Source organism: Podarcis cretensis, assembly GCF_951804945.1.
Source record: "Podarcis cretensis genome assembly, chromosome: 2".
Classification (NCBI taxonomy): Eukaryota; Metazoa; Chordata; class Lepidosauria; order Squamata; family Lacertidae; genus Podarcis; species Podarcis cretensis.
In genome coordinates this window covers 90,532,318-90,552,288 of record NC_137171.1, presented here as the reverse complement: position 1 = coordinate 90,552,288, position 19,971 = coordinate 90,532,318, and the positions used below count along the sequence as shown (strand labels likewise).

The window sequence follows — 19,971 nt, the reverse complement described above, 5'->3', positions numbered from 1 at the left end:
TATGACATAAGAGCAATTAAAACAACCGTTCTGATATGATTTATGACACAAGAGGCACATGCTGCAAGTACACAGTGCCAGTTTTCTCACATGGTTTCCATCATTCCTTTTTAGATCCTTTGCCAAGATTCTCGCTTGTTCAAGTGGTCAGGTGGGCTTAGTTCACTCACAGTTCATTCCTCACATGTTTCTAGCCTGGGTCTGCATAACCGTTGCATGAACTTTTTACCTTAAAGTGAACTGTAAACTACATCAGAGGGAATGTTTCTCGTTTTACATCCCTTTTTTTATAGGCTTGGGGATCATTTGCACTCAAATTGGTGGTTGAAAATAAATTCTGATCGACACCACCTACAGTAGGAAAATAGATCAGGGAAAGAGTCTAATCTTTCCCCATATATTAAAATCTCAATCCAGATTACAATGATTTCTGCTGTTGTTATTTTTAAAGGAAAAACAAACCCAGGATAGATTATCATATGGTAAATGTTTCGTATGTTCTGGATCTTCGTAAACCAGTCTTCTGTGTCACCCAACTCTCACCAAGTAGTGTTCAGGTTTTTGACTTGTGGCAAAATTCTTCTAATTTATCAGGGGCAATACTTACTGTTACGCCTATGTCATGGGATCAATTACCATTTGGTACCTAGTCATTTGTGCTTGCCCCAAGTCCATGACTAAGTTAGGATAGATGGTCATCCTATGTTTTGACATTTAAAGTACAACCCTGTGCATATATAAAGTAAAGGTAAAGGGACTCCGGACCATTAGGTCCAGTCGTGGCTGACTCTGGGGTTGCGGCGCTCATCTCACTTTATAGGCCAAGGGAGCTGGCATTTGTCCGCAGACAGCTTCTGAGTCATGTGGCCAGCAAGACTAAGCTGCTTCTGGCGAACCAGAACAGTGCACGGAAACACCGTTTACCTTCCCTGCCAGAGTGGTACCTATTTATCTACTTGCACTTTGATGTGCTTTCGAACTGCTAGGTTGGCAGGAGCAGGGACCGAGCAATTAGAGCTCACCCCATCATGGGGATTCGAACCGCCAACCTTCTGATCGGCAAGTCCTAGGCTTTGTGGTTTAACCCACAGCGCCACCTGCGTACTCAGATGTAAATTCCTTTACCTCCCACATAAGCATACACAGAATTCCAGCCTGAATTCAGGGGATTTCCTTTGTTGTGAATTCAGATCTCAGCACACTGTTTGCTTATGCAAGTTCCATTAATTTCAATAAATCTTGAAACTAAAGTCCTTTACAAATCAAACTCTGTTTTGAAGTCAAAAAAAGTAAATAAAAACATGTTTTAGCAAAAAAACAAACAAACCCACTAACACAGTATGATGCTCTGTAAAGGAAGCAAAGAATGACTGCATTTGGATGTCTTTTAAAATCTATTCCGGGTTAGCGCCATCGGCGAATGGCGGAGTTCCTCCGATCAGAGGAATGGGCTCCGTGGAAACTGGGTCTTCCCACCGTGGCGAAGGTGGGGACCCGCTAGAAATCCCAGGCGGAGAAGCCTGGGAACGTGGGGTTCGGCAGAGCACCAAGAGCGCCTCCCCCACTCGCGGGGAAACCCCTTTTTGGGGGCTCTGGAGTGGAGTGGGGTGAGCAGCGCGGTGCTGCGAACCGACTGCTACTTTCACGGAGGGAAGCCGCACAGCCATCGTCGGAGAGCGCTGACTTTTTCCTGATGACAATTGGACTCTAAAACAAGTACCCGTGAGTAAAAACGGAAGATTTGACTAAGAAACTTACGAAATTTATGAATTAGGCAACGAAGCGGGAAGGTCTAAACAGGAAGTCTGCCTTCAGCTTTTTGTAAACAGACTGAAGTAAAGATTTTGCAAGCTAAATAGACTGGGAAATTGATTTAAAGATTGAAATTTCCTGCATTTATAACCAACAAAACTCCCTTGACAGCAGGAGAAAAGGGGGGGGGGGACTTTGACTGTTTAATCCTGCAGAGAAAGAGTAAAGAAATATAAGTTTCTATCGTCCCAAAACTGGGGACGGGGTGTTAGGACAGAAATGGTTGGAGATCTCCATTGATTGAAAACGGAACACTTTTGACAGATAGTTAAAAAAGAGAAACAAATGAACTTCGACGCTGCTTTCTGCATCTTTGTATTTTAAGGAAACAAAAGTGTATGAAAATCGAAAGTAAATTTCCCTTTCTTGGATACTTTTTAAAGATGGACGTTAGAAACTGTGTCCCCTAGAGGGAGCTTGTCAGTTTGTTGCTGCAATTCACAGGGAAACGTTATAGTTGTGAGAATTAGACCGTGGGACCAGCTATTTGACCTTGAACAGAAATGTGCAGGGAGGAAGTTCTAACGTCTGCCCTTGGCAAAACAATTACTATGCTGCCGCAGTTGCATGAGAAAATGAACTTGATGAATGAAAAGTTGGACTTTATGACTGCTGTAGCCAGTAAATATGAACTAACAGGAAACAAAGACAAAGAAATTCTACAACAACTAACGCAGGAAACTGGCTTGATAAGGCAAGTCCAAGGGCAGATGAAGATGGAAGAGGCCGCGACTGCACCTCAAAAGATACAAAGGGAAAGATCCAAAGTCCTGCATGACCAAAAGCCGCAACATTGGAAGATTGAATTTGGAGCGTGTCTGGAAGTGCCTGGAGTCAAGGAAGCTCTTAGCTCCGGTGGGACTGTGAAACAAGTTGACAGCTACTTTTGGAATAACTACTTTTTGGATTACAAAATTAAAATAGGGGAGGGGGATTCTGGGGAATGGGCTAACTTGATGAAAGAAAATAAAGATTATTACCGTTTAGAATTCCCCGGAGACCCTTTCCTCAAGGAGAGAGGGAAGAAACTATGAAAGAAACCAACAAGGGACAGGGAAGGGTGCAAGTATAAACAGGAACAAGAAAATCTGCAGAGGGGGCGTAGAAGAGACCTGAGAGCCTCGGACATTAGAACACCAGATTGATGGACAGGATGTAATGGTTAGAATGGACTGACATAACCCGAAACCAGGAAGAAGGGACGTTGGGTTTAATTAGAAGAGAATTTCTTTTTATATATTTTTTTTTGGAATTAGTGTGATACTAATGAAATATCAGAATATGTTGGAAAGGAATTAATTGGCTTTAGTAGAAAGGTTTGAAGGAGGTATGCATAAATGTGGTTTAAATTTTGAAATTTTATGGTTCTTAAGGTAAGACAAGGTTAAAGAAATCAACGGTAAATTGAATAACAGAATATAGTAAAAGTTGGAAAGGATATGTTGAGTTAACGGGGGGGGGGGGGAGAGACAGATTGTTAAGACAAATTATTTAAATAAAAATTGTGAAGTATGGGAAGAATTTGCTGAAATAATGAATTAAGATAGAATACAAAAAGGGAGGTGTGAGGAAGTCCAAGAAATAAGTAAATGAAAGGATGTAATTTGTATTTGTATTTTTTTTTGTTCTTTTTTCTGTTTTTTGTTGTTTTGTGGTTGTATTTTTGTTTTTTCTTGTATTTTTTTCTTTTCGAAATTTTGAATAAATATCATTTTAAAAAATAAAAAAATAAAATCTATGCGGAAGATTTGACTGAAATGAGAAAAAAAATAGCATGCCACTTACAATTGGATATATATTAATTTCCAGAAGCACTGTGTACACAGATGCGGCAAACTGATTAATTTATACCAATCATACATATGAATCACCAACCAAACTTCAGTACTAAAAGCAGGTTTTAAAGTTGGCACCTCCCACCCACATACCTCATTGCTAATAGCATCCAGATAAATTCATTCTATTTCCATATGTAGCACCCTGCTTGTGGTTAACACTTAGCTGGAATGAAATATTCAACGCAGCAATAGAGAAATTAAAATAATAATTTATTTGTCAGACAAATAAATATGAGGCACAGTGGTATATGGTTACCAAGCTCTGGCCTGGCCTCTTGCCATTCTGGCCAGCACTTATATTTCCTTAATCCAGCCCCCTTGCTCCTCCTGTGGCTGCCTCTGTCCAATCAGCCTGGTTGAAATTCCTATTGGCTGTTTGCTAGAACCAATCACAAAAGATACACCCATTTCCTCTTGTCCTTTTATGGGAATCAAAAAGCTATATATTCTTCTATCTATAAATGACAAATAAGTAGTAATATATCTTACATGTGTCTCAACAAGGAATCTTAATTACCAGCTCACCTCTTGCCCTCCTTGCCCTATTGCCTTCCAAAACAGATGGTTAATCTTGAATTTTTATCTTAAACATATGTCAAGGATTTTGAGTTCACATCAACATTGAGAGATCTCCTTCATTTGAAGGTTTCTAAACAAAAGGCCTGACAACCATATATCAGGAGTGCTCGATGGCGTCTCCTGTCTGACAGGAGGTTGGGCTGGTGGCTGACTTAATTTCAGGATAGTTACAACTCTTACAACTATATGAAATAAGAATCTAGCATTTCTTAAATCCTTTGCATAATTATATTTAAGCTAATATATTTAATACATAAATAACCTTTTAAAAGGAAAAGAAATCTTAAAAGGATCTTAGTTTAAGAAAGAAACAGCTTTAGAAAAGACTTCCCAAAAATGCTCCCTTTCTGCCAGCTAGACCAGTTGCTTTTCACTGCTCTTGACCTTTTTAACCTTAGGAAGAAGATATGGCTCATTTTACTATTTATCAACCCTTAATTTGTAGGGTCAGTGTAACCTTGGCTTTCAGCCTGTAATTCCCTTTTTACGACTTTGAGAATTTGCTATAAATCAGGGGGCCCCTTTGTCTAGGAGAAAAACATTGCCAAGGTTCTTAGGCAGCTGGTCTTCTGCCTGGCATGAAACATTTGAAGATCTTTAAGCTTTTTAAAATACAAGCCCTGATTAAACATATAAGCTTTAATAAAAATGCAAGCTTATGATTAGATGCCTCACATACAAACGGGATCCCTTCGTTTCTTCGTTGCCAAGCTTACTGCTGTTAAAACAGACTTTGGAGGCTACTTCCTCATTTACTGCAGAACTGCCAGGCTATGTTCACTTTTTACCCTGTAAAATTGTGCAGACATCCACATGACGTAGCCATCATAATGTCCTGGTCCAACATCTTCCCTAATCAGACTCAGGAAATACGTTTAATTTTTTATTTTTTTAAAAACACCCACAGCAACCCACAATAGCTGGTTTCCACAGGTGTAGATGACCCATCACATTTCTGAAATTCTGACTATACAGGCTGCTAGTTGCTAGTATGCTCTAGTCATTTCCTTCTGTGTATCTCCCTGCTCCCTCTAGGAATCAACTCTGTGCAATTAGCATTACTTTTCCAAATAACATTGCTTTTAAAGATTTTTAGAACATGCGAATAGCCCTGCTGGATCAGGCCAGTGGCCCATCCACTCCAGCATCCTGTTCTCACAGTGGCCAACAAGATGCCAATGGAAAGTCTGTAAAGCACGGTCTGTAAGCAGGACTGAGCATATCAGCACTCTCCCTATCTTGAAATTAGGGACGGGGGCATGATTGGGAATGGATAAAGGGGCAGCATGGTCCCAATGAAAATTCAACCCACCTCAGCATTTGAGCCTGTGGGAAATGGGGCAGATCACATGGATTTGGAAGAACAGCTGCTAGTCCACTTCTAGTTTAAAGAAGAACAATGACTGGGTGCTACTAAATCACCCACCTCTGGAAACACCAAGAGAGACCTCTGTAGCAGAACAAGGAAGTGCTATGTTACAACAGCAGGAAATTCTGCTAAATTTAGGCCTGAAGCTATGAAAATGTCATGTAAATTGAAAATTAACATCTTGGAATTACCCTACCTTTTGAGATATATTTGCCCCACTATCAATATGGGAAGCTTTTAATGTTTAATAGGTTATTGTATTTCAGTGTTCTGTTGGAAGCCGCCCAGAGTGGCTGGGGAAACCCAGCCAGATGGGCGGGGTATAAATAATAAATTATTATTATTATATTATTATAAAGAACTGCAGCCATGTTTCACAGAGAATAATGCACACACACAAAAGACCTGCAGCAAGATTCTAAACTAATACTGTCTGGTCTTGGTGACATATAGGGTACTAAGACCCCATGATGCATAGGATTGCACTGTAAAAGAAATACTTTAACCCAACCCTTCTCCAAACAGCCTGCTTATACATTCTGATTTGTTTGTACAACAGATATATTCTGTTAATTGCACATCCATGCTGATCTGCTTGTGCAGAGATTATACATCCTATGATTGTTACTTCCCACTTTATAATGCATTTTATGTCACTTTTCTTACTGCAAAAAGCCCATTTTTTATTTCCAAAAAGCTTTATCAGAAAAGGGGACAATAAGCAAATGTCTGAAATAAATAGAACATCAATATGTGGATGTACAAGGAAGAATAAACCTTTACTGTAGTGGATACAATAAAGGTTTCTGCAGTCCATCACCAGGCCAACAAGGACAACTAAGCCTCAGCTTTAGCTGATCTAGGAATCCTAAAAGGGGATTTAGTCAAATTCAAGAAGGATAAGGTTATTAATGGCTGCTAATCATGACGACTGGGGATGTGGGTGGCGCTGTAGGTTAAACCACAGAGCCTAGGACTTGCTGATCAGAAGGTTGGTGGTTCGAATCCCCGCAACGAGGTGAGCTCCCGTTGCTCGGTCCCTGCTCCTGCCTACCTAGCAGTTCGAAAGCATGTCAAAGTGCAAGTATATAAATAGGTACCACTTCAGCGGGAAGGGAAACGGCGTTTCTGTGCGCTGCTCTGGTTCGCCAGAAGTGGCTTAGTCATGCTGGCCACATGACCTGGAAGCTGTACGCTGGCTCCCTCGGCCAATAAAGCGAGATGAGTGCCGCAACCCCAGAGTGGGCCACGACTGGACTTAATGGTCAGGGGTGCCTTTACCTTTACCTAATCATGACAACTATATGCCACTTCCAGGATTGGAGGCAGCATCCTTGTTGGGGCATGTTGTTGACTGCTGTGGTAAGTGGGATACTGGGCTATACTCACTGCCCTGGGAGTAAGCACTATTTAATGGAGATTTATAGGGTAGCACTGTAAGGAAGCTGCCAATATCGTCATACAAATCTCCTTAGCTAAAAGGGAAACCATCACTATGTGCTCCAAACCAATGGATTGTTCAACTTCTTGAAAAGAGGTCATACAATGCGTCTGCAGCCGTATTTGCATATCCACGTTCTGCTTTTGACACGCACACATATTATATAGAGCAACTCATTGAGGAAACTCGAATTTCCCCATCCTACTCTCTGTTTCCTGAGGTTAACATCCCACTCCAATCCCTTCCCCTCCCTCATCGGTTTTAATGGAAGTTTTACCCCACCCCAGCCCCCGCGAAAAAAAAGAAAGAAAAACCTCAATTTACCATTTTCAAAATGGCTAATTATGAAATGACCATATCATAAACTGCCTTGGCATGAAGCTAAGGGCACAACAGAGACCCTCCCCCTGAACAAACGAAACGCCGAACTGCGCAGGCGCCCAGAGGAAGTGAGCGGCGGCGCCGGCCTCTCTGGCTCCCCCACAAAACAATGGCCGCTGAGGGTGCGCATGCGTAGTGTTGCTCTGTTTCCCCCTCCCTCAGCCTCTACAAAGCAATGGCTGCCTGCGCGCGTCTAGGCCCGGCGTGGTAGGCCTCCGCTTCACTTGGGCTGCGCGGCGGAGGTGCCGTTTCGTGTGGTTCCGAGTCGTCAGGATGCCGCAGAAACCCGGGGAGGAGGACGAGGAGAGAGGGGCAGGAGAGGCCTTGGGGAGCTTGCGCTCGGTGAACACTCGGGAACCTTGCCAGGTCATTTTCTGTAACCGCAGCCCCCGCCGGGTGAGTCCCTTCTGGCTGGACTTCGAGGGGAAGCCGCGCTGCTATCCGAGCCTGAAGCCCGGCACGGGCCGACGGATGCACAGCTACCTGGGTGGGTATTATAACGGGGGGAAGAAGGGCGACGGGGGCAGCTCAGGAAAGCATCGCCGCTGCTTCGGTGCCTGAAGGTTAGGCAGGCAGATATTCAACAGGTGGAGCTTCCTGGCGCGAACCTTCCAGCGAAACCTGCGCCTGCAGCCGGGCTTCTGCTCCCTCTTCCCTCAGACGTTAGAAGAGTCTCGGCCGTGCGAGGAGCCGGGAGCGGAAGGGCCCCGAGTAGGGTTAGAAAGTGGGGTGGCGGATGCAGGAATTGGGGGGGGGGGATACCAGAGTGGGGTGGTTTGGCCACGTTGCCTCTGTGGAGAAAGAAGGAGGGCTGGACTGCCTCGAAGGCCTCGAAGGATGGCCGCTCCTGTGTGCAGAGGAGCGCAGCTGGGTGGATCTCTGAAGACCTCCTTTCGGTGGGAGCAGCTGTGATGTGTGGCTACCTTTGAAGGGGATTCGGCCCCTTCCAACTGATCCAGAATGCGGCTGCCAGATTGGGGACTGCGAGCCTGGACTGGCTCCCAGTACTGTACATTTCCGAGCACAGTTCAAAGTGTTGGTGTGGTTGACCTTTAAAGCCCTGAACGGCCTCAACCCCTGGATCCCTTAAGGAGCGTCTGCAACCCCATGTCCATTCCAGACACCGAGGTCCAGCTCCAAAGGGCCTTCTGACAGTTCCTGCAATGTGAGAAGTGAAGTTACAGAGAACCACGCAAAAGGCCTTTTTGGTAGTCACAGCCGCCCTGTGGAACCGATTCCCTTCATATGTCAAAGAGATAAACAATTATATGACTTTCCTTAGACATCTGAAGGCAGCCCTGTATGGGGAAGTTTTTAATGCTTGGTGTTTAGTTGTGCTTTTATATTAGGTTGGAAGCTGACCACAGTGACTCGGACAACCCAGTCAGATGGGATACAAATTATTATTATTATTATTATTATTATTATTATTATTATTGATAGGAATACTGTATCCCTGTGCAGCTGCTCGTTTGTTTTTCTGTAAACCCAGTACTGTATAGCCTTTTCTGCATTCTTTTTGCAACTTTCATTTACAGACATAGCTTTCAGTGAACCACATTTGACTCATCAGTAGTTGCATACCATTTGGAATCAGTCTGTAAACATTGCTGAGCTGTTTAGCTTAGATCCTGCTTATTTGTTTGTTTTTAAAATTTGTTTATTACATTTCTATACTGCCCTTCATTTCTGGCTTCTCATGGGCATCTGGTTGGCCACTGTGAGAACAGAATGCTGGACTGGATGGGCCTTTGGCCTGATCCAGCAGGGCTCTTTTTATGCTCTTATGCCCTAACTTCATTTGTGATTTGTTTTCTAGAACATCTTTGGCTGTTCAGAGATGCTGGGACAGATGATAGACTTCTTGTCAACCAAGCAGAGCTGTTTGTGGCTACCCGCAATACGAATGGGCAGCCTGTATTTGCAAATATTACACTACCAGGTAAAAATCCAGTTATAATACTAATGTCTTTATCTCTTTACACTGTGAATAATGTTGTGCAATTATAGTCAGAGTCCCATCTGACTAAAAAACAATCAAGTAAAATGTCTGATTATGTTTATTTGTAGCAGTGTGACACCCTCAAAACAGTCCTTCCCACCTACCCAAGGTTCATTAAGATGCTCCCAATTCTGTCTGGTTACAAATCATTTTAAATCATTTGATCTTAACCTTAAGAAAAGCCAGTAATGGGGCATTTCAGAAATTAAAAAGTGATGTTTCTCAAACAGTGTATTCCAGTTGCTGCTATTAAAGGTTACTTGTATAGTTTCTCATTCTGTGCCTTCATAATGCTTCATGTTTGTATAGTACAGGAGTAGGCCTTCCAGATGTTATTGGAGTACAGTTACCATTAGCCCCAGCTGGCATGGCCAGTGGTCAGTGAGGATGGGAGTTGTAGTCCAGTGACATCTGTAGGGCCACAGTTTCCCCATCTCTGGTCTATCAGATTAAGAAAAACATGAATTGTATTTCTTTTTCTTACTGATTAGCAAAACATTATGGTGTTCAGGTATTTGTGATCCATGCCTCAATATCTTCAGCATGACATTTAAAATCTCACTTTACTATCTCTCTGCAGTGTACACTCTGAAGGAAAGATGTCTCCAAGTTGTCCGTGCTTTAGTAAAACCAGTGGACTACAGGAAATTAGACATTGTTCGGTCACTATATGAAGATTTAGAAGATCATCCAGATATTAGGAAGGATCTTCAGCGGCTTTCTCTGGAAACGAATGATAGGCTAAGGAATAGAGTTGAAGGGTCATCAGTGGAAAACTACTCTTACTAATAAATTGTTGGGTATGAACTGAAAAGACATTAACATTCCATCGTGTTTTAGGAAGCAGACATTGCTTTGGTTTAGAACTTGTAACTTCATAACTTAGAGACAAAGCCATGGGACAATGAGGCAGAGTGGTAGAATGCTGCAGCTGAAAATACTCAATGAAATCCTGTCCTGGGAAAACCTATACAAATTGTATTTTACATTAGACTAAATACAAAAACATATGTCAGTTGATAGAAGATTAGATTGGCAAAAGCCGTTTCATGTGATTTTCCACTTATTTAAAATATCATTTTATTATATATGTGTTTAGAAAACACCCTGTATGTGTGGTCTTTGGAATTTGGGCAACTTTAATTATCATACCAAATGATAAATTATCCTTAAACTGCAATTTGGTCTCCCGCCCCTCACCCAATAATTCAGATTGAATACTGTAAATTAGAACTCTCTGGATTTACTTTTTCTTGTGCCAGCGGTTTCCTACAGGTCATTATTTCCTATGGTGGACCAACATACTTCCAGTGTGCAGGAACTGCACTCTGTCACACATTTGCCCTATGTTTGTCTATGCTGTTAGGGGAATTTTGGTGTGATGGGAGCTACTACCGTTCCCACTTCAGCTAGAGAAAGAGCCTGGCAGCTCTGTGGTGCAGGCAAAGTTTTTTCTCAGATCACAATTTCACCCTCAGTCAAAGCTTGCTATTGCATTGAAGGTGAATTTTGTGAGTATGAAAAGAATATGCTCTCTTTTAGAGGTTCCAATAAATAATCCATCAAACTCATTCTTTGCTACTCTTTTTTTTAAACACTCCCCAAGCTATATATTGCCTTCTTAAAAATTATCTGCAAAATTTTGAGGCAACAGTTATGAAGCGGACTACTTTAGAACGTATTTTTGTTTTGAGCTACACAGATGATTAGTGGAACACTATTTTCCAATATCCTGTTTTTGCAACTATTAGAATTTTTTGGTTTTGGGTGTCAACCCAACATTTTTACCAGTTGATCTTGTACAGTTATTTCCAAGTATCTTAATAGGACTACTGTGAAATGAACTTGTTGAAGACATTACGGTGTACTGAATGTGTTGTAAATTGTTACCTTTTGTAAAGTCACTGGTTTGTGATGTAGGTGTGTACTAATTTTTTTGTATACTTTGTAAATTTCTTTCTAAAAAGTTAAAGCTTGAGAGATTTCTGTATATATGATAAATCTGTACTTTTGATGTTGCCAGACAAATATGTGCACACAACCAGAACTTTCCCTTAAGAGTTCTGCCAGAGGAGGGAAGAGACAAGGTTTACCCTTCACAGAGCTACCGTTCCCAGCATCCTTAACAGACCTACGGTTCCTGGGATTCTTTGGGGGATTCTGTGTATTCTTCCAGGTCTTCTAAAGGAAGAATCAAAATAGCAAAATGAAGAAGAAAGTCTGTGAATATGAATTTCATGTAAAATAGATTGCAGTAGCTAAGCTGTCAGTTTTGTATCTGAATTTTTGAACATGCTGGGGCACATTTGGAGCATTGTTAGATTTATATGGTTCTTTGTTTCTGATAAATACCTAGTGAGAATATCAGCTGCCCAGACCAGATTATTAGAATTGCAATTTTGATATTTAAACATTGCTTTTAATATGTATTTAGCTATTGCTCAGCATTCCATACAATGCCATTTCATGTATTATTATTTTTTAACCTATGAGGCATTAAAGCGGGTTTTTTCCCCTTAATTGCAGCACTATTATTTCCCACATTCTTTACTTTGTCTGGTACTTTATTATATGTAAGCAATGGTGGCAGCCATTATGTTTGCTAATAAAATATACTAGGATGCATGCCCGTTCTTTTCTTAAAGTTCATGTGTGACTCTTAGGTTCATTTCATATACAGTGGTACCTCAGGTTAAGAACTTAATTCGTTCTGGAGGTCTGTTCTTAACCTGAAGTACCACTTTAGCTAATGGGGCCACCACTGCGCAATTTCTGTTCTCATCCTGAAGCAAAGTTCCTAACCCGAGGTACTATTTCTGGGTTAGCAGAGTCTGTAACCTGAAGCGTCTGTAACCCGAGGTTCCACTGTATTTTGTTTTGTTGGTGGTAATGTGTTACTCCCTTTTCAATGTCTTATTTAGCAATGATTTTTTCCCCTTAGAATCATAAAACTGTAGAGTTGGAAGGAACCATGAGGGTTATCTAGTGCAGTCCCCCTGAAGTGTAGGAATCTTTTGTCCAACATGGGGCCTGAGATTAAGAGTTTCATGGTCTGCCAACTGCCAGAAATGACCAAGAGGAAGAGCAGCTTCCAGTGTGGTGTACTGGTTAAGAGCAGTGGACTCATAATCTGGTGAACCGGGTTCGATTCCCCGCTCCTCCACATGCAGCTGCTGGGTGACCTTGGGCTAGTCACACTTCTCTGAAGTCTCTCAGTCTCACTCAGCTCACAGAGTGTTTGTTGTGGGGGAGGAAGGGAAAGGAGAATGTTAGCCGCTTTGAGACTCCTTCGGGTAGTGATAAAGCGGGATATCAAATCCAAACTCTTCTTCTTTTTCTTAACCAGTTTCAATGTGGATTGCCTATGGAACAGATGGAGGGATATTCAGATGCATTTTTAATGTAGGAGTCATTTCCCCCTTTTTCTTTGCTATTTTCTTTTCTTAAAACAGTGCAGGCTTGAGAGTCTTAGACTTCAGGCTGGTGTGCTTGTTATCTTAAACATTACATGGGTATCTAAAATAGAATGGCTGCAATCCTAATCCCCAGAAGTAAGCCACATTGAATTCAATAGCACTTACTTCAGAGAAGGCATGGTTAGGATTGTGCTATCTTTGACCTCAATAAAGATTGATGGATGGATTGCTGTTCGTCTGGAATCGGTCTCCTTTTTAAAAAAGAAATCTCGGACGAAGATCCTGGTGTATAAGCAAGAATTAGGTTAAAATCAGCAATATTCACATTTACTGTTCACAGCCAAGCACTCCTAACATGTGGTTCTTGACGCTGGAGAAGGGAAAAATATGTAAGTGATTCAGTATTAGATTATGTACAATATTAGAATATTCTATTTGGAATATTTTTCATAGAATATTTTAATGGCACACAATTTATGTGTATACCTGAAGGAGCATCTCCACCCCCATCGTTCTGCCCGGACGCTGAGGTCCAGCGCCGAGGGCCTTCTGGTGATTCCCTCATTGCGAGAAGCAAAGCTACAGGGAACCAGGCAGAGGGCCTTCTCGGTAGTGGTGCCTGCCCTGTGGAACGCCCTCCCATCAGATGTCAAAGAGATAAACAACTACCTGACATTCAGAAGACATCTTAAGGCAGGCCTGTTCAGGGAGGTTTTTAATGTGTGACATCTTAGTGTATTTTTGGTCTTTGTGGAAGCCACCCAACCACTGGGGAAACCCAGCCAGATGGGTGGGGTAGAAATAATAATAATAATAATAATAATAATAATAATAATAATAATAAATGTTTCTGTATTTTTGTAATCAGAAGTGTGAAAGTTTTACATGCAGAAGCAAATGGTGTATTATGATGGATTTACTAAATCTGGGCCAGTCCTACCATTAGACAGTGGGGTGGCTGCCTCAGGCAGCAGAAGCAGAGGAATGGCACGGAGGTGTTGGAGCGCAGAGCCACATGCATCATAACCACATGCATCATAACCAACCACATGTACCACATGCATCATAACCAAGCTAACCTGCTGTCCTCAGCTATAGTGGAGGATAGTGGCCTGTCACTTGTGGTGAAGATTAAATTGCAAATCAGGTTGACTGGTACATGGAAAGGTTGTCATCTTGCCCTTCAGCCGAGTAAATACAATGTATTGGGACTAGTCCTGAACACACCAGAATGGATAGGGGAACAGCTTAGAACAAGACTATGCTTCATTCTAATACCATACCTTTTAATTTTTGTTCCTCTGTTTATATGCTTGTTTTGACCATTGCATCTAATGATGGGCTTCATATTGTAAAAAAAAAAACAGGCTTGCTACAATAACAGTGCAATCCTATGCATGCCTACTCAGAAGTAAACCCCATTGGGTTGAATGAGGCCTGCTCAAGCAATGTAGAGAGGGCTGCAGTCTAAATTGTTTTCTTAGCAGCTGCTGCTTTTCCTATTTTTTCTTTCACCTTTCTGGTGCCACCCTTTGGCTGCTTCTTGCTGAAAAATTGGGCGGAATGTTACTTGCATAGTTTTCCCTCTCCACAATTAAATCGTCTAGTCACTACTGTTTTCTGTCCTATATTTTCCCCATTTTATGTTTTAAAAAAGAATAGATTGCACACTTCAGTTTAGTCGATGTCGATAATAATAATAATAATAATAATAATAATAATAATAATATATAAGATACCCAGCCAAGTTAAAGATTCGCCAATACTAGATCCCGAGGCAGGACTCCTTCAACTCACAAGCAGTTGATTGTTTCCGAGAGCTAAATTTCTCGCCAGAATACTGTAATTTGCTCGTCTATTCACAATCGTGCACCTCCTTCCTTCCCTATGTATTTTATTTATTAACCTTTCCTTTTTTAAAACCACACATGCTCCGAAGCCAGGGAAGTCGAGGCTCCAGCGAGATCAGCCCGTCCCCTTGTTTTTTACTGCTGCGCACCGATCGGCTGGGAAAAATCAGGTGCGAGCCGGTTCATAAATAGTCCGGCCGCGGGAGCGAAAAGTGGGGGAGCAAGCGCGCAGCCCTCGAAGAAGGGAAGCGAGCCAGTCTCGCCCTGACGTCAGTGAGAGAACTCCCCGGCGTCGGGAAATGGGGCAGGACGCGGCGGAGTCTGCAAGTCAAAAATAAAGCCGCTGACAAGTTTTGAGAAGCGAGGAGTGGCTGCTTCAGACGGGGAGGAGGAGGCGGGCGAGAAGACCAGGTTTGCTGGCTGGAGTCAGCGAGAAAAAAGAAACCCATTTCCTTCCTCCTTCAGTCCATGGCCAAAGGAGAAGAGAGGGGAATTCCCGCGGCTGTGACACGGCAGGAGAAAGACATGGCCCTGCAGCAGCGGCAGCCGCCGCCGCAATATCCCTCGACGCCGCTTTCCTTGGGCAGTTCTGCGGCGCAGTCTCCTTACATCCACAGCATGCCCGCCTGGGTGCTGGAGGATTTTTGCCAGAAGATGGACTGCCTCAACGACTACGACTGGATGCGCTTTGGTGAGCCCAGGATCTCGTCGCCTGGCGGGTGGGGGAGCAGCAGCCCCGGGTTTGGGGGTCCTTGGGCAACATTTTTGGCCCGTCGGATGTTGTGGGACTTCAGCTCCCATCGGCGGGAGCAAGTTCAGGGATGTGGCCCAGCAAGGCGGAGGGGGGAATCACACCCGGAGCCCCCGGGGGTGGAGGGAGTGCTAATTTTAAGGAGATAGATAGACCGATAGATCTATGACAAGCACAGGTGTCCCTATGTTTTAGCTGAACCCTGAATCAACTCTATCCCAGGGACCCTTCTCCTCCCAAAAGCCACAGGTTTGATAGCACTGGTAGAGTTTCACAAGCTGCTGAGTCTGATTCAAGGCTTGTGAACTCTACCGGTGCTGTGAAACTTGTTGCTTCTTGGATAAAAAGGGGTCCCCGGGATAGTTGATTCAGGGTTCAGCTAAAACATAGGGACACCTGCACTTGTCATATGGAAGGTGAAAGGACAGCGCTTGCCAATAAGGGAACCTGTGACAGCCCTTCATACTTCACTGAAGCACTTCTGTCCGGCACTTAAGAACTCCACACATCATACAGGCCCCAGATTTATGGATTAAACTGTGCGCTGTCGCATTAAACTCTGTAATTGAACGTTAGGATAGACATTGGTTGATTTAGCCTTCCAAAGCATCAGAGCAGATTACGAGGCGACTGATAAAACTTTTTTTTTCAGATAAGTACATCCATTTAAAATATAACTTGAAAGCACTGTTAAAGCATCTTCTGGCAATATAATTCGTCTGAAGCATTTTTAAAGCTATAGTGCATTTATCCAGCTTGTCAAGTCCTTCCATGCTCTGTTCCTGCCCTCTGTATTCAATTCTTACTGCTCTTGCCTTGCGCCTGAACATTACTGCTAAACAGCACCTATTGGTGGTCAGTGTCCTGTGTTTTAGTACTTCCCAATCCCTGGCATTTCCAGGTAGAGCTGGAAAAGGTTCTGTCTTGCCTGAAATCCTGGAGAGCTGTCAGTCAGTATATACTGACTGGTGTGACGGATAGACGGCACTGGGCTAGATGGAGTGATGGGCTGACTTGGTGTGAAGCCATTTTTTCCTGCCTGGCTGTGAAGGAAGGGATATTGGTGTGGAAAAGATGGATAGAGAGACAGCTTCATAGAACTGTAGAGTTGGAAGGGTCCATGAGGGTCATCTAGTCCAACCCCCTGCAATGCAGAAATCTTTTGCCCAATGTGAGGCTTAAACCCACAACCCTGAGATTAAGAGTCTCATGCTCTACTGACTGAGCCACAGTTTCCTCATCCCACTCTCCTAAGACTAGGAACTCAGGGTCATCCAATGGAAATTATAGGCAGTAGATTCAGGACAAATGAGAGAAAATACTACTTCTTTCCACAACACATAAGTAAATATATGGATCTTCTGCCCCAAGACTATTACACCTTTAAAATATTAGACACACTGGTGTCCAGTCAGGTAGAATAAAATCTCTGTACGCCAGCTGCTGGGAAGTAACAATGTGAGTGCTGTGACCGTAAGTCCTTTTTATGGGCTTCCGGGAATTGTGTGGCTGACCATCAAAGGAAGTGTGATGCAGAACTCGAGAGACCCTTGACACTGTTGTGCAATATTGCAAAGGAGCACTGATGTAATCTAATGCTGACAGTCTGCTCTGGTTAAACTATATTATTTATCACATGCCCAGTACCCTAAGGTCCTGGGGCGGGTTACAGTGATTAAAACACAGTGTTAAAACCCATTCAAAAAACTTATAATAACATAAATAAATTGGGTCCTAAAAATATTGTTATTTGCCGCCCCAATCTCTGAGCAGTGTGAGATTCCAGGGGCACCGGGCACACTTGCTAGGGTCTGTGCTTTCTTTTTGGAAATGAGGCACAGCGGAGACTGTGGTGTCCTTATGATACATGGTTTATTTGCACCTATATACAACCTGAGTCTAGATGGAGGGAGCGCAGAGCATTCCCATTCCAAGAGGTTTGGGCTTCTTCCATAGCCACAGCAGCTTTAGTCACCTTTTTCTGCCTCCCCCCCCCCCCCATCACACTGCTTACTAACTCCGTTGCATAACTTAGGCTTACTGTCTAAACCCTTGGCTAACCTAAGCTCTAGTTTTTTGTAATACAGGGAGAGGCCCCACACCTTTGATGTGCTAGATGGCTCATTACCCCCAGGCTATTATCTCAAAGGACATTAGCTTTTACACATGTTGTTTGCCTAGGATTAAATAGTTAAAAGATACACAGTTTAAGCAGTTTGCCTAAATTGCATTAGATTAGAAGTATCTAGACTCTAGCACATATTTATTAATAAACACTAATGCACGCAGGTCCAACTTAGATTCTGGCACTTGGTAGTCTGACACAGTTTTACATGGAAGCCTTAATTAAAATCTAGCACACCTTAATTAAATTCCAACACTAACTTGATCTGGAATTTAGGGTGTCTTGAACCCACAGCTTCATAAAATTATACATCCCAAATGTGAAAAGCCAGCGAGGTTAGATCTCATGTGGGTTTTTACGTAACTGCAGTATATTTTGTGGAAGAGGTTTAATACATTTTTTTTGTAATCTTTCTCTTCCCCGCAGCTACTGTTAGCCATTTGGGAAGAAAAATGCAGATTCCTGTAAAAGCATACCTGGCAGTGTCATGGAGTACTTTCCTAATGCACTGAATGATTAGCCCTTGCAAGCTACACTGCACAGAAAATCTTGTATTGTGATCCCATGCCAGGGAGAATCTAGCCTGGGACAACAAAACGGTGGCTGAATGTGATTGGTTGGTTGGTTGCCTAATTGCCTACCCTGCACCCTAAGGTCACTAAGTCTGGGTTACACCAATTAAAAATTCAATAGTCACATAAAAAGTACCTCTGTCTAGCTTCTGATGCAAAAACCTGCAATCCTACAACTGCTTGTCCCATACTGTTTATTCTGAAGCTCCAGGAGTAGTAAATCATCCAAAGATTGCAGCCTTGAGGCATTGTCATAGAAACACCTAGGCTTGCTACTGTTTATAGTGCAGGACTCTCGTGTTAATTCTTTCCATCTCTGTCACCAGGTTTGCTGCCCTTTACAAAAATTTAAGGTAGTGGACTCCCGATTAGAATTAACCTAAGAATCCTTTAGCTGCCAACATTTTTGCCTGGGTTATCACATTTCTGTTCTTCCTTGGAAAGAATGAAGCTGCCTTGTGTATAGAGCAGCAGGATGTGTTTGAGACTTTCCTTTTCATTCACTGTGCAATATGAGTCAAGAGATGGGAGTTGCTGGACTACATTCCTTGAGGGATTAATGATGCGAAAAATAAATGCTTGGTTGGCACGTGTACAAATATCTCGCAAATTTAGGGTTGCCATATTTCAAACAGTGAAAATCCAGACAGAAAAATTGTTGGACATATGGCAACCCTGCCCTAATTACAGAAGAAAAGAAAAAAATGGGTGCCAAATTAATACAAAAAGGAATGTGTGTTTCTCCTTAAACTACACTTGTGATGCCTTGGATTTTACTTCTGAACCAAATCTGCCTGGTTTTCTTTTAGCATCCCATGTGATAACTGACCAGACCGAGCTGAGGAAAATCAAGTGCATGGAGAAGGCAGGAATCAGTATAACGAGAGAGCTGATGTGGTGGTGGGGAGTGAGACTCGCAACCGTCCAGCAGTTGTTTGAACTTCTGCAGGAACTTCAGCTCTATCGGGGAGCACAAGTAATTGCAAACTGTGAGTAGCTGGACGTCTTTCTCCGGAACTACCTAGCAGTAGTTGCTTATAACAATTTAGTGAAAAGCTTGTTCCTCAACTCCCGTTGCCATTGTCGTTGCTTCTAGAGCTGAACTCCGCTCCAGCAGCGGCTGCTGGTTTTCCAGCCAGAATTGGGTCACTAAGCAAAAAGGGAGCCTGCTTAGGTGAAGCCTGAAAGCAAAGAACTAGGGGACTACAAACAGAAAACAGGAAAAGTACATATGCTTGAGGCCATGCAAAGGAAAGGGGAGGGGGAAGGAGCAGGAAATGAGTGAAGCTGAATGTTGGAAGAATCAAGACAGATGAAAGTCAGTACTTATTCACGCAGTGCACAGTGGTACCTCGGGTTACATACGCTTCATGTTACATACACTTCAGGTTACAGACTCCGCTAATCCAGAAATACTACCTCGGGTTAAGAACTTTGCTTCAGGATGAGAACAGAAATCGTGCTCCGGCGGCACAGCAGCAGCAGGAGGCCCCATTAGCTAAAGTGGTGCTTCAGGTTAAGGACAGTTTCAGGTTAAGAACGGACCTCCGGAACGAATTAAGTACTTAACCCGAGGTACCATTGTATAGTTAAACTTTTGAACTTGTTCCCCTATGGTGCAGTGATGGCCAACTACCTAGATGGCTTTAGAAGATTAGAAAAATTAATGGAGATGGCTGTCAAAGGCTACTAGCCTTGATGGTTGGAGACAGTAATGCTTCTGAATACCAGTTGCCAGAAATAAAAATCCAAGCAATATTTTGTTAGGGGTTTCACTGCTTCTCTCTAATAGCAAACTCGGGAGGTTATGTGTCGACAGGTTTGGAGCTAAAACC

General features: G+C 42.8%; 2 protein-coding genes across 5 annotated transcripts in view; both read left to right on the top strand.

Annotated features, from left to right (window-relative positions):
• The first annotated feature begins 7,545 nt into the window (after positions 1–7,545).
• VHL (von Hippel-Lindau tumor suppressor) lies at positions 7,546–11,947 on the top strand. Its single transcript, XM_079967734.1, has 3 exons — positions 7,546–7,907; positions 9,240–9,362; positions 10,003–11,947. Exons 1-3 carry the CDS (start codon positions 7,694–7,696, stop codon positions 10,209–10,211), a joined length of 546 nt encoding a protein of 181 aa, XP_079823860.1. The 5' UTR covers positions 7,546–7,693; the 3' UTR covers positions 10,212–11,947.
• Positions 11,948–15,133: 3,186 nt separating this feature from the next.
• IRAK2 (interleukin 1 receptor associated kinase 2) overlaps positions 15,134–19,971 on the top strand; it is a 32,854-nt gene continuing 28,016 nt past the window's right edge. For all 4 annotated transcript variants that reach the window (XM_079961725.1, XM_079961723.1, XM_079961722.1 and 1 more), the window contains exons 1-2: positions 15,134–15,379; positions 18,946–19,125. In XM_079961725.1, coding sequence (XP_079817851.1) covers positions 15,157–15,379; positions 18,946–19,125 — 403 coding nt within the window. In that variant the 5' untranslated portion in view covers positions 15,134–15,156. The remainder of the gene's footprint in view (positions 15,380–18,945; positions 19,126–19,971) is intronic.

Excerpts from the sequence above, each read along its gene's own strand:
- VHL (XM_079967734.1), top strand. The coding sequence starts at position 7,694 with ATGCCGCAGAAACCCGGGGAGGAGGACGAGGAGAGAGGGGCAGGAGAG. Across the intron at positions 7,908-9,239 it reads ACGGATGCACAGCTACCTGG|AACATCTTTGGCTGTTCAGA; the intron begins GTGGGTATTATA and ends TTTGTTTTCTAG. Across the intron at positions 9,363-10,002 it reads TGCAAATATTACACTACCAG|TGTACACTCTGAAGGAAAGA; the intron begins GTAAAAATCCAG and ends ATCTCTCTGCAG.